This window comes from Cinclus cinclus, chromosome 1 (genome assembly GCF_963662255.1).
Source record: "Cinclus cinclus chromosome 1, bCinCin1.1, whole genome shotgun sequence".
NCBI classification, from domain to species: domain Eukaryota; kingdom Metazoa; phylum Chordata; class Aves; order Passeriformes; family Cinclidae; genus Cinclus; species Cinclus cinclus.
This window is the reverse complement of record NC_085046.1, coordinates 53,378,607-53,404,442: the sequence shown is the minus strand read 5'-3', so window position 1 is coordinate 53,404,442 and position 25,836 is coordinate 53,378,607. Positions and strand designations below refer to the sequence as shown.

The 25,836-nt window shown below is 38.2% G+C and overlaps 1 protein-coding gene across 1 annotated transcript in view; it reads left to right on the top strand.

The window, feature by feature from the left end:
- Positions 1-24,328, top strand: part of SUGCT (succinyl-CoA:glutarate-CoA transferase) — a 317,243-nt gene extending 292,915 nt beyond the window's left edge. Inside the window, exon 14 of the mRNA XM_062498088.1 lies at positions 24,165-24,328. Within this exon, the coding sequence (XP_062354072.1) occupies positions 24,165-24,328 (164 nt within the window). The remainder of the gene's footprint in view (positions 1-24,164) is intronic.
- Positions 24,329-25,836: the final 1,508 nt, after the last annotated feature.

Here is a 25,836-nt window from a genome sequence, read left to right as displayed (position 1 = left end):
TTCCCCTGTGTCGGATCCTGAGTTTATCACTCTCATTCCCTTATCAAATGAGGTTGTTCAAATACCAGGTTTACCTCTACATGTTCTTTACTCGTATTGGCTCAAGTGAGTCATGAACACCATGCTTGACTAGGAGTCTGTTACCAAGATTGTCTGCCAGGAGATAAATACTGAAATTGTTCATGATGAATGTTCTGCATTCCAGAATCCAGCTGGACAGAGCAGGCTAGATGCTGAATTCTGACCAGGTTGCTTTGGGTTTTGTCTGTTGAGCCTTGAGGATGGAGATTCCACAGCTTCATCTGAAAACTTGTGAAACATACTTTCTGCAGGCAGTCCAAGTTGGAGCAGTAGGAAATAAACCCCTTGTTCTCTTTCAGTTACAAAATTGCCAAGTGTTGTCTGACAAATTAATATTTAAAACAATAAGAGATCTAGCATTATTTAAATATTGACAGTATCACCTTAAAATGGTTATGTTCTAAATGTTTTATATGAGTGCTGTGGAACAGTAACACATGTGCATACTCTTCCAGCTGGGCTAAAATTTATGAATCTCACACTTCTGGAAACACTGGTGTAACTGTAAGGACAATAGTTTTACAAGAAGAGTATTTGTATTGTGGCATTTTGTGGTTCTATTATTAGAAGGGTAAGACATGGAGTTTGTTTGGGGTATTTTTTAAACAGTAAAAGCTTTTATTTTAACTTTATCTTTTTATTTTTGGCAAATAAGATCATTCATACATATGCTTTTAAAGTATTCCTAAAAGATAAATATTTTTTTTTCTGTCTACAGCTTTTTCTTCAAGATAAATTCATTGCTAAAAGCATTTCTTGGACAACTGCAGAAGTTGAGAATGAATCTTGAACTTGTTTTCCTTTTCTTTCTGTGTGAAGCTTAAGCCTATGCTGTTGATTTTTTTCAGACACAATCCATTCAAATTAGCTTTTTTCTTTTTGCTGTCTTTTGTCAAATCAGCTGTTCGCCTCTACCACACCGTCCCTTAGCTCAGTTATTTCACTCCTGTTCCTAACTGCATTATTTGCCGAGTCAACCACAATTTTCTGAAAATTATGAACATTATGAAAAATTCTTGTGATTATAAGAAATTCCTCAGCTGCAGGTGATGACTCTGCTTCATAGCTCCCATCTTCTTGCTCCAGCATTTTTTCTGAATCTCAGTGATAAGCACTTCAGTTACCTTTTCATCACTTTTAACATCAAACTCTCCTCTCCCTGCTCTTTCTAGTATTTTGGGCCCTAAACAGTTGACTTTTTTTTTTGTTTACCTCCATAACTATGTACTCTTTCCACTTTTTATTTTTCCTTCCTCTATTTTATCTTCTCCATTATAGTTTTCTCTAATTTATAGCTCTTCCAAGACTAGTTTTACAAATGTTTTATGCCTACTCAAGAATTAGTGTTCTCAGCCTATGGCAGATAGAAGGTGTGCATCTCGTCTTGTCTCTGACAATGACCAAAATTTGGCTCCCTTGTAAAAAAAACCAGAAAAAACAAAACAACAAACCCCCAAGCTTCTTTTTCTGATTATTTCTGTCATCAGTTAAAATCATGACTCCAACATATCTTCAGAGCAACTACCTGAAGCTCCTCTTTCTGGCCATCCTTTTTATTTTATTTTATTTTTTTTTCAGGAAAAAGGAAGACAGAATCCCTGATTGTTAAATTTTGGGTCGCACTCTGTTCTTCCCAGGAGTATCAGAGTATGCCCCTCCAGAAATGCATTTTTCCTTGAGTTAAGCTATGGGAGAGACCCTTGATGGCTGCAGGATTTTTTGACCCTGTGATAACAAATGACTCTTAGGTTAATGTTTTAAGAGCAAATATAAATGAAGAAGGTCCTCTCAGAAATTATATTAATTGAATTAAATGTCCCCCTTTTTAAGGGCTGCAAACTCAAATCCTGCCCTTATGATGCACTATTGCATTTTTTTTTTCACTGAGTGACCCAGCTGGAGTTGTGCCTTTTCCTCACTAGTCTGCCAAGGAACCTTTGTGCTGAATCACTCACTATTTCTACTGTAATTGGCTTGGACTTCTAGGGTGAGAGGTGCATTGAATATGTCTCCTTTTTTTTGCCCACTAATTGTTTTCTATTCCTCATGGGGCATTTTCTTCAGATTTTCAGTGCTCCTGTAATATTTGATTTTCAGCTGGATGTGTAGCAAAATGAAAATTGTTTCAATTTGATGAATTTCTTAAGTGTTGCTTGTCAGTTTAAGGAAATTTTGAGCAGTCTTTCTTCTTGATGAAGAGGGAGTTTTAAGCTATCTTTAGTCTTTCTGAAGGTAATCAACTATCAAAAAGCATACTCAACTGTTTTTTTGTTACGGTTATTCCAGCCAAGATTTGTGTTTATCCCTGTATTGGTCCTTTCAGAATAAACAAGAAATAATGGAGTCGTTGTGCTTACAATGCCCTATTCCCCACTTCCCAAGCAAATCAAGGGTGTCTCTCAGCAGCAGAGGGATAAGGTAAAGTTGTGACTAGAGCCATTAAGTGGGGTAGCAGGAAGGTGATACGAATTGGTGTGCTTTTTCCTGAAGAGCTGTGTTTCAGACTGCTCTTTCTGTAGCAAAAAAAATAGAATTTTTTAGCCAATGGATCAATGCTATAGTATACTTTGATTTCCATTGTGTTGGCATTGTTTCCACAAGATTACTTGACATCACATCACTGTAGACCTGTATGTGCTCTAACACACTTGCCAACTAAAATTACAGAAGGCAGAAGATGAGGTCAGAGGAAGAGGTGCAGGCCTGGCTGCAGAAAACAGGCTTCTAAAGGTGGTCCTTCTATGAGTAGGATAATACTTGCTACAGATGGAGTGGTGGACATCACCCAAATTTTGAGCAGGATTAGGAGCAGAAAATATTAGGAGCCTATGTGACCTCACTGGCTCATAAATGCTGAAAAATCAATGTATGTGTGACTTGCAACAGCAAAAAAAAGGCAAATCTTTTACAGAGATAAAAGCATAATAAGTGGAACTGAAATGCTTGCTGTTGAGAGGATTAGAAAGACTCCCGTGATTTCACCTTAATTCTCTCAGTTCTCTCTCTCAGTTATCAGCACTTTAAAATGTAGGACACCTCCTTTTTAGTCAAGTTTTACCTTTTTCCTTAGGAATGTATCTTTTGAAAGTCTACCCAAGAACATCCAATTGTTTCAAAGTGTATTTCCTTGAGAACATCTCACATAGGGAAGAAACCCAAAACAAACAACAAGTGTTGTCTGATAAAGGAAATCCTTCACTATTCTTAAAATATTTGGGTTATTTGGTAAAAGAGGAAATTGCTAGGGATTAGGTTTACAGCACATGAGCATGTCTCAGAAGTGCTACTCTGTAGAGCTTGTCAAGGAAAAAAAAAATAAAATTATTCCCAGTAGGCTTGCAGAGTTTTGCATCCTGTAGTTTATTACATTTGTCAGTAAAAGCAGCAAGGATTTTGGAAGTAGATTTATTAATTTTAAGAAATCCTGGCATGAAGGATTGGTGACCCTCTGATAGAAAATGAAGTGGAACTGTTTTACGAAAGACCAACATTGTGTACTTGTAGTGAATAGTTACTATTGCAGCAAACCTGTTGCAAATAAATCATTCTAGCTAATCTCTTGGAAGTTACTTGCCTTAAAGTCTATGGGTTTATGTTTTATGTCTCCTTGTCTAAAGGAAGATCCTTAGTTTCAATGGGTGTTCAAATTCCTTGGGGCAGTATACAGAATTAGAACAGCTAAACATAACCAGTTTGGAAAAGTTTCCTGTTGCTGTTTTAGCTTTTGTTATTAATGCCTTAAAGGCATACTGATAAAATGAAGCTTCATTTTCTTTGCTTTCAATATCTCATCCTTTGTACAAGGTGTCCTTTGGAAGACTTTATAATATTTGATCCTTTTCAGAATATGTCAACTCTATGTTGAAAGGAAACTGAAACAAGGATGGAAAGGAGAAGATGTTAGGAAAACTCAGGCCTTCACTGTTTCTACCATTTAATTTATAAATTCCAAATCTTGCAAAGATATTGATTTCAGTGTGTTTCCCTTCCTATGCTACAGTGCTATAATGCAGTCAAGGAATTTTTCTACATGGTCATGTTAATATTATTACGATTGATTTTGACATATCTGGATGAGGATTCAGATGTGGATGAACATAAGCACATCTCCTGAATCATAATAGCATTTTCTTCCATCATTTTTCCACATTCACAGTTGCTTTTTCTTTTCCCCTTTCTTTTTCCTTCCTTTCTTAAGAACTTTGCTTTAAATGAAGTTTCTTCTGAAAGATTATTTTCAGTCTGGTACTAGTTTGTAATGGAACTAGCACATTATTTGTACATCTTCATCAACATTTTTATCCAGAATACAAATAAAGGATTTTAAGTCATCTGTGATTTACTTTCCCAACATTATCAGTTTGTGGCCTCTCAGAAAGAGATCTTATTTCTGTGTTCAGAAAATCTGAAAGACCAGATTTACCAAATTATTTTGGTCCCTAAATTAATTTTTATAATCCCTTAAATTGATTTTACACTATGCTTAAAAGGCTAAATATTTCTCAAATCTGGTTCTAAATCTTTTATTTCAAAGCATCACTATTTATGGTCTTTAAATATGGTGGATAGTGAGAGTCAAAGCTTAATTTAAAACCTCAGATCTGAACCCTATTAAAAACTGTTCTTGTTGTAAAGTATAAGTCAGTATGTGTGGGATTAAGGAAATCATCACTGCTTTCATTAAAAATAATAATAAAAAAATCAGGATGTTCCTTTATGTATTTCTCAATCTAAAAACATCCAATGTGAGCAGCTTCAGTGAATCTTGTGAGTTTGCTTGTATACAGATGTAAGGATTATTTTCATGCTGTTGTTTTGCTATAGATTTCAGCAGCAGTTTCCACATCACAGGAAGTACACAATATAAATCGGATGTGTTCTCCATGTGTGTAGGACATATATATGTGATTCTCTAAACCAAGCTGAACACAGTTATTTTAATAGAATTTGGACTGATGTTGTATAATATTTCCAAAAGGATTCTTAAGTCTTTACAAAAGAGGACAACTAGAGCACAAAAGTACCAATTGGGACAAACTTTTCAAAGTTGATAAGTGATTTTTTTTTTTTTTTAATTTTGGTTACCAGCTGAAACTATATTAAGGACTGAGCTATAGAGAGGGTGTTTTCTTTCAGTTAGGGCTACCACAAGCAGCTCAAATCTAATAGTAAACACATCCTGAGCTGTTATGCAGTCATTTGTGAAAACTGTGGTCTTATTTCTCTCTAGTCATGTTATGAGTCAAAGGTGGTTGAGAATAAAGATGGAGAGGAAGCACTGCTCTCCTGTATTAGCCTGTTGCAGTGCCATGCACATGAAGCTGAATATATAGACTTTTACACAAGAGTCCACTCCTGTTGGCTGACTTAGGAGAGTGAATAAAAATGCACTGACCATGTCCTTCTTTTGAGTCCCACTCAAGAAAATAGCATTTGGATTTCCCTGACAAGAAAAGCTGTTTCTTATATCCGATGTAGAAGTCTGTGGTACACTAAGATTGCTGTTGTATGTACATAAATGATATAGTTTCCCTAAAAGTTCTAAACAATATAAAGTGAAACAAGTTCACTGTATTTGATTTCTTGATCTGATTCTGGTTTTATTTGGTTTGTGGTTGGCCTCTAAAGAAGACTGGATGACCCAGACAGAAATTACAAAACATTCTCTCTATATATTAAACTGGCATTACATCTTTCATCATGAATTGAGGTTCTGTTAGCACTTTTAGGAGTCATTAGTGCTTTGCTGAATTTTCCCACACCTGCTTAAAACATGTTGGTGCAGTGCAAGCTGCAAAGTCGGGTTACTTGGCTCATCATTAAGGATAAATACCAACTTCAGAGATCTAAGAAATCAAGAAGAAGAATTCAACAAATATGGTCAACTTAGTCAGAAACACTTGTTAATCCTTCTGTCTCAAGCATTGCTTGAACTGTGCAACTGGTCAGCTTCATGGAAGAAATTGTAGAGGGAGTACATTGTTTAATGAAGGAACTGGAAAAATGTAAATAGTGAGGAATATCAAACGTTTAGAGAATTCTATATTTAAGGTCAGTGGAAGGTTTTGGAGAAGGAGTGGGAAAAGGAACAAGTGAGAATAAGGTTTAGGCTTTTCAGTGGAAAATGCAGTGGATAGTTGTGGGCTTTGGGAAAAAAAAAGAGCATTAAATGTTGATGAGTAATTGAGCTATATGGGATAGATTATCTCATGGTGTATTAAGTTCCTTGTGTTGATTAACCTCAGGATGTTAGGCATTGGTTAATAGGAGACTAGGGAGAGGGATTTGGGAAGAATGGGGCAGTATGCCTAAGAAGAGGGTGGGATACTAGAGCTAGATGATGAATTGTTAGAGGCTGTAAAACTATCATGGGGAAATACTGGATGTTCTTCCTGAATTTTCACATGCCTTCAAGGGCATCTACTTTTAACCATTTTCAGAGACTGGTCTCATGTACTGAGCCACTATGAATGCGTTTCTGCTTTTATGTTAGTTTTTTTGGTCTCTGTGAAAGGGAGAAGGTTTGTCCACATGTGGTTATAGCTGGCAAATGAGGCCAAAGAGTAGTGCCCAGCACAGAAGTATGGAAATGGCATAGCTGAAAAGGCAGACCTCTCTGTGGTAACAGGTGACTGGTTAGGCTGCCTTAGGATAAGGGCAGAGAGGAGTTAGAAGGTGCTGGGATTAGAAGCTAAGGATAGGAGTCATTATCTTCTCTAGAATCCTTAATCCTAAACTTTAGAGAGTTGTTTTCCTAAACACAAATATATTTTTTATGATCTCTTGAGCATAAAGAACATTTCTTGCCACCACCCACTGCACACCTCATCATATTCCATTCACCCCCTTCACCCAGCTAATTGTGCTCTTAGGTTTACTAATGCCTTTCTGGTACAGGGATTTGCTTAAGTTAAAAAAAAAAAAAAACAAAAACAAACAAACAGACAAAAAAACCCTCCTGATTGACTGGTACTGTTTGTGTTGGCACTGCAAACCCAACCATAAAAATTAGTTTGAAACAGCAAGTAACTTCATCAAACAATTTAGCTTTTCCTGAAAAATGTGTTTGCCTCCAACATTTTCAGTATATTTTAGTAAAATGGGAATTTTAGTATTTTTCTAGCAAGATGTCTTTTGACTGGAGAACCCTAAGAAGATTAGATATACACAGAATAATTTCTGAAATATTTCCTCCACATTTGTGTTTGGCAGTCTGGTATCTGCCAGCTCTACGTACCCATGGGAAGAAAAGATGTTGGGGGCCAGCTGTGTCTAGAAGCTTGCCAATAGGGTCTGTGTCACATCAGCAGTGTCAGTCATTCACCTTTGAGAATAGGATATAATGTGTACATCCACAGAAATGAGAAATATTACAGGAAAATATTATATGCAAAGACACACTTTAGATTAAAGAATTCTCTTTAATTCACTTTAGATTAAATTAAATTCTCTTTGTCTTTGTAAAGTTAAAATGATCCTAAGATGGTTAGCAGAAAACACAGTTAATTTTTCAGCTCTAAGTTTGTGTGCTACTTATTTGAGGGAGGTGCAGAATTCATTACATTCAGCACAATTGTCTCTGCCTTCAAAGAGTATCTAAGACAGGCTAAGCAGTACTGGAGCCACCAAAATCTCAATAATACTTTTTGATACCAAGTTATTATTTAATTTTAATTGCATTATATTGCACAGACATAGTTCAATAGAATACCTAAATATGCCAGTCAAGATCAGAGCTGTGATGTTCAAGTGTTTACAGACGGAGGCCAACATGTGTTTTCTACCCCATTATGGGAAACTGTTTCCACCCAAGGGTTAGCTAAGAGTTTAATCCTGCAATTAGTATGCTCTCTGCCCAGAAACTATCACTTGCAGCACAGCAAGACAGATGTATTTTGGATTAGAGAGAAATCTTTCCCACCAGAGAGTAATGCACAGTTTATCAGACATAACCTGGGACAGTGGTTCATAGTCTTCTGAGGCATCTCTGGGAGACAGAATATCAGAATATTGTCATCTGTATTTCATTCCAACACAAAGTGGAACCCATTCTCTCAGTCACTGCATAAACAAATAGTAAGCAGCGACCGGAGTTCCTAACATTTCATAATCTAAATTGACAAGTCTAACACAACTGTACAGGAAATACAAAGATAAGGCAATGGAACATGATTTGCCTGTGATCACAGAGTTGATTGGTTAAAATCCAATTGTTTGAATTCCCAGATCAACAGGCTGTACTATGGTTGACCTTACTATTAGATGATAATTAGTTTCTTCTGATGAGTTTCATATATCTTCATCATTTTCCTTTGTATTTGGTGGTGTTTCTTCATCAAAACTGCTCTACAGAGGATAAGCCCTGGGAGGAGCAGGAAGCTCGTTGCACCACTTATATAGAAAAGAACAAAGCTGTAACAGATCTATAATCAAGGTAGATTTAAAACTTTGTATCTCATTGCAAGCAGTTACTCTTACTGGAATGTAATGCCTATATAGTATATATGTTTAAAAAGTGCACCATCAAGGATTACTTTAAACAAAAATACCATCTGGCTTTGAAATTAATGAATATAATCTGTAACAGGTACATATATAAAGCATGAAGTAACTCCTGGCATTCTTCTGTTGATACGGTACCTGAAAGTTGGGAAAAAAATATTGGAATCCAAGAAGGCTACACAAAATATTTGATTTTATGATTTTTTTTTCTCTGCAAGTAGATTAACAAGCATTACAAACATGCCCTACACCTGTAAGATCTAGTTATGTGGCAGGTAACTAGGGAATTACTCTGGTTTAAAATGAAATCTGCACATTGAATCAGTCTGAGAGCAGCTGGTTTAGGAATCAGCCTGAGAATCAGAATAATCTATGAAAGGTATTTGTGTTTGTATTAAATATTTTTGCATGCTCAGTGCAGAAGATAGACTTTGAGCTTTGTGGATTAGGAAGTGGCTGGTATGGCTTTCTGAAACTGGGCTGCCTTGTTAAGGATGGAAAGCTCAGTTAAAATTAAGTTATGAGAAACCTATGTGAGACCTTGTGATTAACTGCTGAGCAAAGAAAATTCATTTTTTAAAAGGCAGGGTTTTTAGTCCAATTCATGTTAAAGTTATTAGCAAATAAGGTTTTGGTCATTTCTGCAGCATATAATTTCTTCTTGGGCAAGAGCCATATACTGATATGTAAATGTATCTGATAAGCAATAGAAAGGAAAATGAAAAAAAAGAAACTGTTCCTTAATATTCAAATACAGATACAGTTGAAGGACAAACTAAAACATAAACTTTGGAAAGGTCTTCCTGTATACAAGGAATCAGTTCCTTACACTGGAATTGTAATCTGATGATTACTGATGATTAGACTTTGTTAAATTGTGCCATGTTCAGGAGCAATCTACCAGTACCATGGCACAGCAGGCATTCACTTACTTCAGCATCTCTAGTTCCAATGCTATTATGTGAATCCCATTTTTTTCAATGCAGTTACTTTTAATCCACACTTTTATATATGCTTTTGCAACCTAAGTACGGATGCTTTTTCCTTGAATTTTTCCTTAGATTAGGCCTATAAAAAATAATTTACATTACCTCAATAAATGGAAATTATAAGAGAAAATTGACTAAAGGAAAATCAACCAAAAAACTAAAATTAAATGGAAACAAGACCTGTTAGTATGGAACAAATGTGCCCACACACAGACTTGCTCAAAATAATTGTATGAACTAAACCCAACTGTTATTTGATTCAGGTTGAATTTTTTTTTGTTTTTATTCTTTTTGCTTCTTGGTTTGCTGGTTTTTTTGGGTTTGTTTTTTTTATTTGTGGGTCTTGCATGTGTGTGTGTGCAGAAAACCTGTAGTATCTCTGGCAATTAAAATATAATTTTAATTAAATATTTAATAGAATCCTGTGGTGCAAATATTTACAACCAGTCTAGGGCCCTTTAAAATTGCCAGTGCACTGCAAAGGAGACACAGCATTGCTGAAAATGAAGTCAGAGATAACAAGACCAGTCAGCAAGGCCTTTCATATTTTGTATTGATTTTTAGGAGGCAGCACTTGCCAATCGAAAGAGGTAAAATAAAAAGAATGGTTGAAGGGTTTGCAGTGAAAAAGCAGATTGCTGAAAGCAGAAGAAATACATTAAATGAAAATCCACAAAAACAAATGGCAAAGGATAAAAGGTGAGGGGCTGTGTAGGAGGGAGGTGCAACTGATGATCCCAGACATTTGGGGATGGAAAAATTCCATTAACACTAAGCACCTGCTGCTTAAGATTTGGGTTTCAAAATTACAAACCATGTCAGTAAAAGCATTTTTTGGAGTTTAACGGGCAACTGAAGGAAATGGAGTATTAAAAGGAGGAACAAAGAGAGAATGGGAAAATATTTTATGAAACTGATCTGCACACATTTAAGGTGGGATATTGGTTAGGCATGGCTGGTTCCAATTTGTTTTTAATTTTTATTCCCCAGCTTTTCAGTTGTCTTCTTGAATAAAAAGGGACTTTAGTTCAAGTTAGTTTAGTAAGGAGGTAGGCAACCATTCTTTGGCTGGCTTCCTAACCTTGTGCCTCATTCCTCTTCATGGGTGTGTCTGACTTAAATTTCTGGTTGTTAATCCTACTCTAGTCTTTGCGGGGGAGGAGAGATGATTTCTGACTCTTTTGCCCACTGTATGGTAGAACACAAAACTGAAACCCTTCTGATGGATTACAGGCTGGCAAATGTTAGAAACCACAAGAACTCTGATAGAGAACCAGCCTATACTTAAGTGACATTCACACGCTCACACTGGCACGCCTGCAGAACCAAAAACCATACTGAAGGCTGTTTGGTTTGACATGGTTGTTTCTCCTACCCATACTGCTTTGATATTTCCAAGAAGATGAGCTGAGTATCACATGTCAGGGATTGGCAGCAGGCAATGGAAAGCAAGAAAAACTGTTCCCAGCCCTCCACACTGAGACAGAACTGATCAAGTTGTCACTTACAAATCAATGGAAAAACCCAGCCTAATCTGCAGTGTGCTCTCTCTCTAACCCCATTTACAGACTCCAATTTAAGAAGGATGCTTTCCTTAAAAGAACTTAAGATTAGCCTGATGATTCCTTTTAAATATGAAATTGGAAAGAAAAAGAAATGTCTGAGTTGTATGTCTAGAATTTTACTTTCCTCTGCTCAAGGGAGGATATCCTCTCTTCTTGTCTACTTTGAATACTAAATGTCTCTGCACAGTCAAATTGAGCCATCCTGAAAGGGAAAGATTTTCAAATGTCCTCAGCTTTTACTGGAAACTGGGCCCCTTTAAAGCTGTCTTGAGTATGACACTCAAAGAATCATCCCAGATTACACAGAACTTTTCAAAACTCAGCCAGTGTTTTTCGTGGCCTATGCCTCAAGGAGTCTGGGCACCTTACCCAAAAAGAGCTAAAAATGTAATTTGCAGTTCTTCAAGTAATCCAAAACAAAGTATCAAGTCCCTTCCTGTCTTCCTTTGCCAGGGAAAGTCCCTGTGCGCTAGAACTGGCCTCATTCTGCTACACAGGGGACAGCAGAAGTAAATGGAGGGTGGAGTGGGAGAGCTTTTGGAAGAATGATCAGGCAGTGCACAGTGCTCAGCCCTACTTAATCATAGATACCTTGCTTGAAAATTGAGTTCCAAATATTTCCATGGTGCTCAAACATAGAGCTACCTGGCTCTCATCTGTGCTGAAGAATTTGAACCAACAGAATTTCCTTGGCTGTGTTGCGACTGATGGCTTTTCCCATCATTTTAATACTCACTCTGTAGATACTTATTCTGTGTGGGTCACCAAACAGGCAAGAAAGTATCAACTGACTGTTGAATTTTCCAAATGTGGAGGTTTATATGCCTGTGTATTGTGGCTGCAGAGGAACAATCTGAAGACATATAGAATAAAGGAGGGTGGAAATATCCATACAGCACATGACAGACACATGATTTGACATCAAACTGAATGTCTAATCTTTTCCTTTTAAAAGTAATATACTCTTTCTGAGAGTTAAGCCTTTGGCTAAAATAAGGGATTGTTGAGGAAAAATTAATCAATGTAAAAGTCTCAAAAAGTGACTGAAAGCAGTTCTGCTACATATGGAGAGAGGAAGGCTTTCATTTCTCAGTTTCTTTCTCCTGATGGGCTAAGAGATGTTTGTAAGATTTTAATCAACCCGTATAAATGAATAAGTAACCTGTACTAATATTCAAGTGGGTTGTGGTGTGGTTAGGGAACTTAAGTAAAGCAATTTGGTAGACTGCTTCTGCCACAAACCTTTTGCCAGCCAGTTCACTTTCTATTCTGGCTGCTAACCATTGCTGTCAAAGGAGATGTTACAGTGGGGCCTAATACTATCAGACAGGAATGCCAGAATAGGGCTGTGTAACAAACACCTCTGGTTTTGAGAAGAGACTTAAAGAAGCATGATGGGAGTAATCAAAAATAATAATTTTAACATCATCTCCCATTATAAGGTATACTGAAAAGAGCTGGTCCACTCTTTAATGGCATAAAAAAGGGACATAGAAAATTATTTATCTTCTGCAAAATAATCCATTCTGTGTTCTGATGTCCAGGCTTATAGATGGACACAGAAATAACTAGAGAAATACTTAAAGGACAGTCCACAGAAAAATTTACCCTAGGAGCTGGAATATCAGGCTTGTGACCCTTGTCAGGGTGTTCGGGATCAAAAAATGGATTTTTCAAAAGTTGCTTAGGAGACCTTTTTGAGTATTGTTTTGATTTTGTTTTAATGGAAGACCCAAATATTTTTAATTTTTAGTTATTTTCATCAGTTGTTTGGAGTAAACTTAAAGCCTTCTATCCTGAAAAAGTGCCCCTTGTGTAAGCAAGAGAAATTACACCCAGACTTTGGATTAGGCTGTACATGTCCTTCAGTGTGCATTGTCTTGCATCCCCGAATTATCAGCTTCATGTGTCTGGGCTTCAGCTGGTTGCCTAGCTCATCTGCAAGGAAGAGCTCATCTGCTCTCACTTTGATGATGCATAGCTGGCCAAGAGGATTACATTTTGGGTCTCTGAAGAGCCAAAGAATCTAGCTTATAGCTGGAGACAGGACACAGGAAAGGACAAATTGGTGTACTGAGGAGATACAGACACTTTCTGGGTTGGCTGGCGTGTCTTATTCTAACATGCAGGCTCACATTAACCACAAGGCATGGGACTCAGAAATAGTTTTCACCAAGCTCAGTAGGAGAGCCTCCAGGAGCTGCTTGCCTTCCTGTTCAGCTGGGGGCATGATTCACCTTCCAGATCATGTGAGTGTGAGTGTGTTGCAACTAGGCAATGCTCTGTCCTTACAAGAGGCTCATTTCAGGTAGCATTTTGATTTTTCTTGTTCCATGCATGTAAGCATACTTCTCTGTGATTACTCTCCATATGATACAATAGTTAAGGCCTTTGGGCTTACAGTAAAGACACAACACGAAACTATGTGACTTGACTTTCTAAGTATTACAGGAGATTCAGATAGGCCATTTTAACCCCAGGCCAGTTGCATAGAAACAGCTTTGCTTATGGGCATTTCAGAAATTCATATGTTTTTTGCTCAGAAATAACCAATGTGATCATATTATGATTTGACCTCCTGTGTAGTACGAGTTCAGCTTCACTCTGTAATTTCTGCATTAGGTACACAATCTGTGGTTAACCAGCATCCTGTGGTGGGATTATGCATTGCGTTTTGTATTGATTAGGTTATAACTTGAGACAAATTACGTTTTTACCTTGGATTTTTCAGTAGTTTAGGCTTGTGCCTCCATGATTTTCCTTTTAGAGTTTTCTAGGGGTTCTCCCAGCAACTCATCTTTGCCATGTAGTCCTTCAGCTCCTTCCTGCAAGAACAATTAAAAAACCCAAGAATATGCCTTCCACAGTACTGTAGAAAATATACTTAGAAGAAATTCTGGAACTAAATATCATTTTCCTTCAAATTTATATCCTTGATAAGTTCTATGTGTAATCCTTATTATGACCTGAACTATCCTCACATCCTTTAAGCCTTGTCTACCCAGGGGAGTACAATACGTGCTAGGTACATCTGACAGAACTGTGTCTGAACTTACTGGTAAGCCATTTGCAACCAAACAGAATATATAACAGCTGCATTCTTTGGGTTTTTTGTAGGTTTTTTTTGAGTGTCATCAGGGCAGTAATTTGGGCACCTGTCCTTCGGCAGTTGCCATTTTTCTCAACGCTGTTAAGAACTTTATTTACGTTGGGATTTCTACACTTTTGCCAAGATTGACAGATTCAGAAATTACTGTGTGTGGTGGGGAGAAGGCAGATAAATAGATGATTAGAAAGACAGCACAGACACATAAACTTGTTTCCTTAGGAAATGGAGCTACAGAGTGTTTTCTAGGGAATTTATGGTTCTTTAAAATTGCTACCTCTGGGTATTCTTACTGGTCATCTTTCTTCCTGTCTTTCTTTAAATCTTCTCTTGAGGTCTTTGGGGCTTTTAGGAAGGAGTGGGACCATGTGAGTCTATGCAAAAAGTTGGGCCAAATTTTCAACATTGAGAGGTGATACGCATGGGAAGAAGTAGATGCCACCATACTGAAACTTTTTTTAAAGCTTTTGGGTGCCAAGAGTCCTATCATAAAATTGTGTTGCTCGAATAGCACAGTTATGTGGTATTACTCTCAAATATATAACCAGAGTGACTGATTATTTTCTTTACTTCAGCAGTCATGCAATATTAATTAGGTACAGTTAGTATTGTAACTCTTTGAAAATATAGAATATAGAATATATGATAAAATATACATAATATATATTTTACATATTTATTTTATATATATATATACATATATATATATATAATATATATAATAAGATATATAAATGTTGAGTGGTATTTACCAGTGATTATATCCAGGATGTTGGTTGATAGGAAATACATAAAATGTTTCTTAATGCATTTCTTTACATGCAGCTTCAGGTGGGAAAGTGCTTGTACAAATGTACTTGGCAAAGGATTTTCAGAATTGTGTAGGGGATGCTTTGAATGACTGAGTGTTGCTTTAAAAGTCATCTCATTTCTAAACACCCATCATGGTTATCACAGATAATTTACACTCTACCTGTCAAGTCAGTCTTCTCACAATGCTTCTGTTTTAAAATTCTTTATTTGTGTGCGGTTGGACTGTCCTCATACCTCTTCCACAGAAGTCAGAATTGTCCAAATGAGAAAAGGTGGCTGGTAGATATTTCTAGTATTAATGCTATTTACTGCCCTATCAATTTTACTGTTTAGTAATTACTGATGATTTATATGTGTTTTTCTATAGCACCTAGAACAAGGTTTACTTTTTTTTATTACCATTTGTAAATTTGTCCATCCTCTCCAGTCTCAGTTACTGATTCCTACTAGTCCTGCCAAAGTTTTCCATCCTCTCAGCTGTGCTGGATGCCAAGTGAACACTTTGTGTGACTGTGCTCTAAGTGGGGTAGGAAGTGGAAGCAGCAGTAAGGAAGGAGGAGCAAGACTTTGAATATTATTTCCTTAATTACTTTCTTTTCCAATCTATTATGAGTTGTTTTCAAAAGGTAGATTGCCTGCTTTAATGCAATGCAAAAAGAAAATAATTTTTCCCAGCAATTTAATAGATTCCCAAAAAGTCTCCCAAGCTCTAAATTTTCTGATCTATGGTAAGAAAAAGAAAAATATGAGAATTTTCAAGTTAAGATTGAGCAGGTCATTAATTCTGGATATTACTCTGAAGCCTGTATGCACTACTTATACTAGCAAGTACTTTGTAATGACCCTTTTTGTCTTGTATACTTTTCTGCTTTGAGTTTCATTAGGGGGAAGAAGTGCGGTGTAAAGTGGTGCATCCAAGCTGTGCTGTGCTGTGTGTTTGGGCACACCATCTTCTCAGCTGGGAATAACAGATTGACAGAAGTCATGACAGGGACCCATGAGAAGAAACCATACACTCAAAAATGCAGTTGGCCTGGTCTACTCCTCATATCATATCAATCATATCATATCATATCATATCATATCAATCATATCCCTGCACACATAATTCCCAACATCCTTATATACTTCATAGTAGCCATGAAGCCCCTCTCATGGACGTATTTTGCATCGCTTTCCTTTTCATTGCCTTAAAAGTCACTGCTTCTTTCCTGCTGATCTCCTTCAGGCCAGTTTCATAACCAGCTGATTGCATGCTCCAAACACTTGACCTGTAGCATATAAGGGATCTGCGTGCAAATATGTTGGATCTGGGCCATCATTCTTAACTGTTGATGATTATTTCATTGGAATTGCAAAAGTGTTATGTAGCAACACCATGCTATTGAAAGAGGCATACATGTTTGGTTTGTGTGGTGGCTTGACCCTGGCTGCAAACCAGCTGCCCGCCAAAGCTGCTCTAACATTCACCTCCTCTGCTGGTCAGGGGAAGGGGTTGAGATAAGGACACAGAAAAATAAGTGCCATGAGCAAAACAAACTCAGTTTGGGGAATAATTTGTCTATTTCCAATTAAATCAGAGTAGAATAATGAGAATTAAAACTGTATCTTAAGAACACCTTCTTCCTAAACTTCCCCTCTTTCTGGCCTTAACTTTACGCCCAATTCTCTACGTTCTCTCCCACAGTCATGCAGGGGGGCAGGGAATGGGGGGTTGTGAACAGTTCATCACAAATTTCTGCTGCTCCTTCCTCCTTAGTGGGAAGACACACACTCTCCTCTGCTCCAGTGTGGGGTTCTTCTCACAGGATACAATCCTCTATGAACTTCTCTAACATGAGTCCTTCCCAGAGGATGTAGTTCTTCATTAACTGCTCCAAGGTGGGTCCCTTCCACAGTTTAAAGCCCTTCAAATGGTCTGCTACAGTGTGGGTGTCCAGAGGGTGACAGCAAACCTGCTCCAGCATGGGCTCCTCTCTCTGCTGGTCCACAGGTCCCACTGGGAGCCTGCTCCAGTGTGGGTTTCCATTCGGGTTACCCAGAGGCTGCAGATTGATCTCTGCTCCACCATGGACCCCCATGGGCTGCAGGGGCACAGTTGTCTCACCATGAGCTCCACCATGGGCTGGAGGGGAATCTCTGCTCTGATACCCAGAGCATCTCCTCCCCCTCCTTCCTCAGTGACCTTGGTATCTGCAGAGCCATTTCTCTCTCACGTTATCACTTCTGTCTTCTGGTTACTGTTCCACTGGATTTTTCCTTTTCTTAAATATGTGGCCCCAGAACTGCTACCATTGCCTCTGATTGGCTTGGCCTTGTTCAGCAGTGAGTCTGTCTTGGAGCTGGCTGGCATTGGCTTCATCGGATGTAGGGAAAATTTCTGGCAGCTTCCAGAAGCTGCCCCTGTAGCCAAAACCTTGCAATGCAAACTAAATACTGTTTGTTTTCATGTAATTCCTACATCTGTATAAAATACACTGTATGCTTGGGTAGAACTAACTAACAAGTGGTGCTGTGTTTCTCATTGCTTTTTTTTTTTTTGCAAAGGTAGATTATATGTTTCAAGCAGAATGTATACACATCCATTAGCTCAAATTTTCCTTTTTTTCCCCCCTTGTCCCACTTGAATAATAGCAAATAATCATGACTATTCTCCTGAGTTTGGCTGTCCCCAGGCCTGATTTTATCTACATAGTTTGAGAGTTATATTGTTTCAATATGCTCTAACCTGTGCTGTAGAAGCTGTGTTATCCAGTGACTGCTGTACAATGCTGCAGGACTGCTATTTTTCAGGAAAAAGCAAAGATTATTACCTTTATCCACTTTTATATAATGTGCTTTGCATATTTAATATCATTCAAATTCAACTTTTATTTCTGCTGCTTGCAGAGTGAAACGGACTTTGCTTCTGTGGCCTCAAATCTCAACAATGCCCAGAGACATGTTCCAAAGACTGCTGTGTATTTCATATGTTTAGGGTGAATATTCAAAGACACCTCATTCTTGCAGGATCTTTGCACTGGACCTGTTTCAGTGGTTTTATCTCATTTTTTCACTTTTGCTTTAACGTGTTTGGTGGGTCTTTAACTAACAGTTCAGTGTGATGCTTAGCAGTGCTGTAGTAGATAGGCCTCAAAGAAAAGGAATTTATAATGATGAGGCTCAATTGAAGTATTCAAGATGTCTTGGTACAGTTATCATTTTGATTTATTGTCACACTATTAATTCTTGTAGGTTATGTGGTTCACACAGCATGTATTTTAACAATGTGTCAAAATCAAAATAATAATAATAATAACAAAATCTTATCTTAGAATTTAAATGTGGTGAAAGAGCTCTTTGCTTTACTGGCAGTGATGATCATAGCAAAAAGAGAAACAGACACCTTTTAATTTTACAAGACAAAGGTAAACTACAGCTACCACTCATGCTTTCACTGTTTTTTTCAGCTGACAATAAATGCCCCCTTAACTTCATGCCTGAACAGAGTATAGTGTCCTGATACAGTAAGGATGCACAGGAGACCACCACATTACACCCTCTCACCAGCCACCCTGCTTCTACCCCAGCAAAGGCCTGTTTTCATCTGCAGGGCTCCTGTAACTCACCCACATGCAAATGCTTTTGACCTTAATTAAAGCAGTTCACCTCTCTCTGCCTCTAGGGATGGTTTCCTCATAAGGCAGTTGTGTTTAATTAGCATTTGCATAGCATTCTGCTGGTTGCTTTCCTGGAGCGTTGTTCAGTAGGAGCGTGGGATTGCTGAAGCCTGACTGGCAAGCTTTGCACCTTCCTAATTGACACAGAAGCCAAGTAGAAGTTACACAAGGAAAGAACAGAGAATCGTTAATGATGGATCATTAGCAAGTAGCTCCTTTGAATGAATGTAGATAACTTTATAACTCTATCAAAGTGAAAAGTAGCGTGATGAATTATGCATCAAACAATAAAAGCTCAAGGAAGACACCGGTTTTATAATTGCTGTGCAATTTTCTAGCATGCTCTAGTTTGTAAGATTAATTTACTTTGGGAAGCATGAAGCATTCTGTGTGTTGCACACAATGTCAGTTTTGCTTTTTCTCTCTTTAGAGATTCTATTCTGCATATTTCAATATCATTGCAAAAACTCCCCGGGTTTGAGATCCACAATTTTAATGTTAGCAAAAATTTGCACAAGCAAATGAAAAGTCTACAGCTACTAAGCCTTTGAGGGTTTACTGATTTCTCGGTGTAAAGAGTTCCCAGATGCACACACCTGAAATAAGATAGCATTTTATAGTTTCTTTTTAATAGAAATTACATAATACTTCTGTGACTATGTTGAATTTCTAGACTAGTAAGTCTGTAAAGGGCAGGTTTACTTTGAAATTATCATGACAAGCATTTCAGTTGGCACAGAGATCATTTCTGTGGCTTGCACTAGTGCCAGTTCTACCCTCCTAGGGCTCCTACTCACTCCTAAGAAGAAGAATTAATACAAACATTGCCCAGTGATGTCACCTTTCCCTTTAAAATGTACTGATCTCTCACTGAAGGTTTTCTCTGAAAACTGAACTCAGCATGTTTGAAGTGAGTAGAATCAGAAGAACAAGTTAATAGAAATCTTATCCCTGATGCGTTTCTTAGCTTTCGCATTATAGTGCATGAAAGGGACATACATTAGTGGGTGAAAGGGTCTGTGAAAGATCTAATACATCAGCAAGCCTCAGGGATCAGATGTGGGATCAACTATTCTAGAATAAATCTCCTTCCTAAAGAATGGATTGATATAAACTCAACAGCCTCCTCCCATGGCTTGTTTCAACATTTTGGTACCCCTACCATTATAAAAGTTTATTTTTTTGTTTCCTACAGTTTCCTTTGTTGGAATTTAAGTCAAATATTTCTCATCATGGATGTGAAAAAGGATTTCTTTCCTCTTTCCAGGAATTTTGTGTGGATTTTAGAGGGGTGGTTAGGGTTTATTTTAGTGGTGGGGGTTTTTTTACATTTTTTGAAAACAGTTTTGAAGTTGCTTTTCTCTAGCCTTTCAGTCCATGATCCCACTTGGTTCAATCTGTCATGTTTCCTGTGAAAATTTCAGTTGCTTTCTTGTGGAAGCTCTCAGGTGCTCCTGATGGCTATGCAGTGGGGGCCCCACAACAGACACTGCTCCAGCTGTGACTTGCCAGCTCTAACTAGAGCAAAAAGATTATTTCATGTGTCCTGCAGGCATCTCTCTTGTTTGTACATCCCTGTATGATGTTTGCCTTTTTTTGCAACAGCATGATGTTGTTGACTCATCTTCATTTCTTGATCTAGAATAACCTCTGAATATTCCTACTTGCTTGTTTGTCCCCTGTCCTGTATTTATGTAATGAAACATAATTCCTTCCCCTTCACAGCATTGAATTTCACCCTCTTCTGTCAGACCATTTCTCCAATGTAGCCAGGTCACTGTGAAATGTGCTTCACAGGACATTTGAGCTTTTGAAGTCCTCAGAAAGCTGAGCAGGTAAGATCTGAGTTCCATCAGCCATCCAAGTAAAAATAAACTGATAAGCTTCATGCTGAACAGATCCTCTGGAGCTCACTTAAAATGTTCTGTTTCAGAAGATCCCAAGAAGCAATTCTCTGAATATGATTTTCCTCTCAGTATTGCACCTGGCTTTGGGTTTATCTAGACCTTGTTTCTTTAGTCAGTTTATGGAAAATGGCAGAGAAATTTCTTTCTGCAAGTTAAATCTTGGTTTGGTGTCCTACTTGTTGAAGGGTGTGCTGGTCTTGTCTTCAGTAGAGGCAATTTTCTTTACAGCGGCTGGTATGGGACTGTGTTTCGGATTTGTGCTGAATACAGGGTTGATAATATGGATATTTTTTAAAAAATTCTTGAGCAGGGCTTTCACAAAGCCTTTTCTGCTTCTCATATTCTGTTTAATATTTTCATTGATGACATGGATGAGGGTATTGAGTTTTTAATTAACAAATTTGCGGATGACACTAAGTTGGGAGCATGGATGGGAGAAGGGCTCTGCAGAGAGACTTGGAACAACAGTTGGATGGATGGGCAGAGTCCAATAAGATGAAGTTTAACAAGTCCAAGTGCCAAGTCCTGCATTTTGGCCACAATAACCCCCTGCAATGTTATAGGCTGGGGATGGTGTGGCTGGACAGTGCCCAGGCAGAAAGGGACCTGGGGGTATTTGTTGACAGCTGGCTGAACATGAGCCAGCAGTGTACCCTGGTGGCCAAGAAGCCCAATGGCATCCTGGCCTGTATCAGGAATAGTGTGGCCAGCAGGAGCAGGGAGGCCATTGTTCCCCTGTACTTGGCACTGGTGAGGCTGCACCTTGAGTGCTGTGTCCAGTTCTGGGCCCCTCAGTTTAGGAAGGACATTGAGATGCTTGAGCGCATCCAGAGGGGAGCAACAAGGGGTGAGGGGCTTGGAACACAAACCCTGTGAGGAATGGCTGAGGGAGCTGGGGTTGTTCAGCCTGGAAAAAAGGAGACTCAGGGTGACCTTATCACCCTCTACAACTTCCTGAAAGGTGGCTGTAGTCAGGTGGGGGTTGGTCTCTTTCTCCAGGCAGCAACTGACAGAACCAGAGGACACAGTTTCAAGCTGCACCAGGGGAGATACAGGTTGGATATTAGGAAAGTTTTTCACGGAAAGAGTGATAAAGTACTGGAATGGTCTGCCCAGGGAGGTGGTGGAGGCACCATCCCTGGATGTGTTTAAAAAAAAGACTGGATATGGCACTTGGTGCCATGGTCTCATTGAGGTGTTAGGGCATGGGTTGGACTTGATGATCTTGAAGGTCTCTTCCAACCTAGTTATTCTGTGAATATTGTCACAATGGAAGGACTGGGGCACATGGGAGATTGAGAGGAGACACAACCAGGACAGCTGACCCCAATTGACCAAAGGGATATTCCAGATTATGTGACATCAAGCTCAGTATATAAAGTGGGGTAAAGAAGGATGAAGGGGGGAACTTTTGGAGTGCTGGCATTTGTCTTCCCAAGTCACTGTTACATGGCCCTGCTCCCCTGGAGGTGGCTGAAAACCTGCCTGCCCATGGGAAGTAGATAATTCCTGCTGTTTGTGTGCAAAGCTTTTGTTTTCCCTATTAAACTGTCTTTATCCCAACCCGTGAGTTTTCTACCTTTACCTGTTCTGATTGTCCCTCTGATCCCACTGGTGGGGGAGTGAGCAAGTGGCTGTGTGGGGCTTGGCTGCTGGCTGGAGTTACACCATGACAGAGGGTCATCTCACCTGACTTGATGTCTGGGCTGTAAAGTTCCCCATCTATAGCATTTGTCTACCCTTTTCTTTATGGAGAAACACAGGTGATCACAATTAATTGGGCCAGGTTTACTCATTTACCAGTGTCTTAAAACACAAGTAAGTGTGTACTTTCATCTTCAGTGTCTTCAAAAAGTGCCTAAGGAACTAAACTTTTATATCTATTGATATCTAAATTTAGATGGGATATATTTCACCTCCAGCCTTTTTCCTGGTAGAAAGACAAGAGATCACATACACTATTTGTTCTTAAGAGGTACATGCTGGCTGTTACTCATCTGCTGAGTTATTTTCATTGTGATTTTTTTTTTCCCAGCATTGAATGGAACTTGAAGTTAAATTATTTGGTCCGCAATTCCCCAAGTCTAACTCCTTTCCTTTTTAAACTCAGAAAGCATACATAGAATCCTAGAATCATGTGGGTTGGAAAAGTCCTTTGAGATCATCAAGCCTAACAATTTCTTCTTCTAGGATCATACTTGTCAGAAATGTACCAAATTAACTGGAAACTGTTTTTGTTTTGTTTTGTGTTTTTTGTTTTGTGTTTTTTTTTTTTCCCCTAGGCATCTTTTGTCTTATTTTATCTTTCCTGGAGGTGGATACTTTACTGTATTAAATATTTGATTACAGTTCATGAAGACTGGCAAAAAATAATAAAATGGCATGCTTTGGCATCCTGACTGACCTTTGTCAGCATCTTTCCTCAAATAAGTAGGAACTTCATGTAGTAAATTTTTCAGTTCATGCTGTGGTTTGCTTCCCTTGCTGCTCAATATTCTATTTCTTCAGAAATAAAATAAAAATTCTTCTGGCTTTTAAAATGTTCTTTGTATTTCTTTGCATTTTGAAGTAAAGCTGTAGGTTCATAGACAAAGATACAATTAAATATAACCTTTTTAATAAATTCTTTAAATGATGTAATAAAAGCCATTACTATTAATCGAGGAATCCTTTTGCCAATAGCATCAAAGGTTTTTCAGTTTTGCATTTAAAGAAGAGTTTTCAATTAGCAGCTAAGGAAACTATTTTCCTCTCTTTCTCCATGAGGCAGGTAATATTTCTATGCATGTGTTGAGTGCATACCTCACTTATCATCTCAGTGTAAATTTGTGTCTCATTCTCCTTTCTGAGTCTGCTAGTACAGAGCATCACTAAAACATGAGATCTGACTACCTGCAATAGAAGAAGACACAGAAGTCTTCATGTCATTGCAACTTCCAGATTTTCCTGCCAGAGCAAATAAATAATTGTTGATATTCTTATGGCTAATGATACTTGAATTTTTGATAAAATTGTAAACCAAGCTGGGGAATATCATGTCTATGCATACCATCAGTTCTATGTCACTGCAGGATAAAGAAACACACTGCAGAGGTGCTTGAGCTGCTGCCAACTGGAGATGATGTTACCATTGCCCATGCACTGCTCTGACATCAGTAAAAGTGTGTTAACATATCATTTCATTGTGTCCTTACACTTGTGCTGCCTCGTGTTGTAGAAATGTGGGGATTTCTGCATTGCATCCTGTGTGGGCTGGCCATTGCTGTTCAGGTAGCAGAATGGAAGACCACTGACATAATATGACTCAAAGCGCAGTGATAGCACTGGAAAAAATGGGAAGGCTTTCTTAATACTGGGTGACTACTCAGCAATTCTGCATTTGAGTGAACTATTTTAAACTGGCTTATTGGTATATTATTGCAAACTGGAACCATTTTTTAGTCTGTAATTTCAGAATATAACATTTCTATGATAAGATAGTAACTCTGGAAAATAATTTCCCTCCTAGTTGTTTGTTTTTTTGTTTTTTTGTTTTTTTTCAGGACCAGGTGTCAGATACAGTGAATTTGCTGTGTCACATCCAAAACCACCGCCACTTGTTGGACAGCACACAGTGGAGATACTGAAGAGCATGCTGGGGTATGAGGATGATGCTATAGAAGAACTGCTTCGCACTGGTGCTGTGGCTCAGCATGAGGTCAGATAAGGAACATTAGCTACATTCCTTCACACTGAGTTCATATTACTTTGTCCTCTCTTTGCTCCCTTCAGTTTCCCTAATGGGACTCAAAGAGAAGACATAATTGAATTCCTAATTTTCTTCCACGTGTGTTTGTATGATTTTAACACTGATGTATCAAATAAACAATCTTGTGCTGTCTGAGTGAAAGATTTTCTTCGGGGGGTTGGGAATAAATGTAATTATACAGTCCTGTGTGACTACTCATTCTCTGTACTTCACATGGAAAATGGAGTCCTTATCATAATTACAGTAATTGCCTAAACATTTGTCCCCAGAAAGACATGATGTTGGTGAAAAGAAGCAGAAACTTTAAAATCTGTAGTTTCTCCACTCACAGAAAGCTGCTTTGTATTTTAATAGAAAGTAACTTATTTACGAATTGATAGTTGATCTGATTGATTTTGAACAGAATTATCCATCCTGAAAACTTTGTTCATCTCTATTTTAGACCAAGAGTAGAGTACCCATTACAAAATATATCTCTATTTCCTGGAATTCCAAATTACTAATATGTCTTTCTATTACATTGCATAGCCATGACAATCTCAACATGGTAGCAGAAAGAACCTGAAATTGGGGCAGTCCTTCAGTTATCAAAAATACCTGTTCCAAGACCAGTTGAGAGACAAACTGTGGCTGAATAGTCTTCTGTAATTTTATTCAGAAAGGCCCAGGGTACTCTTCGTTAAACACTGGTTCACAGAAAGCCACATGCTGAATGTGTAACACCACAACTTGCCAGATACCTCAGTCTTGGTTCTGTGGGTTGTTACTGATCCCTATCTCTGACTCTAGTTACCATCCAAACCACCTTCATTATGGAGAAAGCACAGGTTGAAATCTGTACCAAACTTTTAACTCAGTCCAACTCCCATGATTAAAACATGGTGAGAGTTGACAGATCTTCCTCAAATTCCATAATACCATAACCTTCAGCAGGGTTGCCCTTGAGGGTAAGGCACCATACAGTGGAAGAAGGTGGAAGAATTTGATGCATGAGGAATAGTAAGGAAAAGATTAAAGGAGAGCTATTTCTTCTCTAAAACCAATCTGGCAATTCTTCCCTTGCAGAAGACATCCCAGGCTCCTCTGTGACAGCATATAATTTACAGCTAAAGTAAACTGAGTGTATGGGAAGGGTTTAACCTTTGTTGTGTGCACACGGGGAGCAAGACAAAACCTTTCTGTTCCTTGAACTGAATAAAACTAAAATCGACACTCAAGGCAAAATATCCATGTTTTTCTCAAAGTATCAGAAACAGGCCTGGCATTATAACTAGCTTGTCATTTTGTTTCCACTCTAACAAACAAGATCCTCTGTATTACATTTGAACTTCACAATTCTGCATTACCTTCTGGGGAAAGAAAAGAGGTTATTACATAATCAAATTGCAGTGGAACCCCACTGTGGTTGCTCATTTTTAAAGCCCAGTGTTTTGGTTCATTTGTTTGCTTGTTTTCTCTGGTTTTTT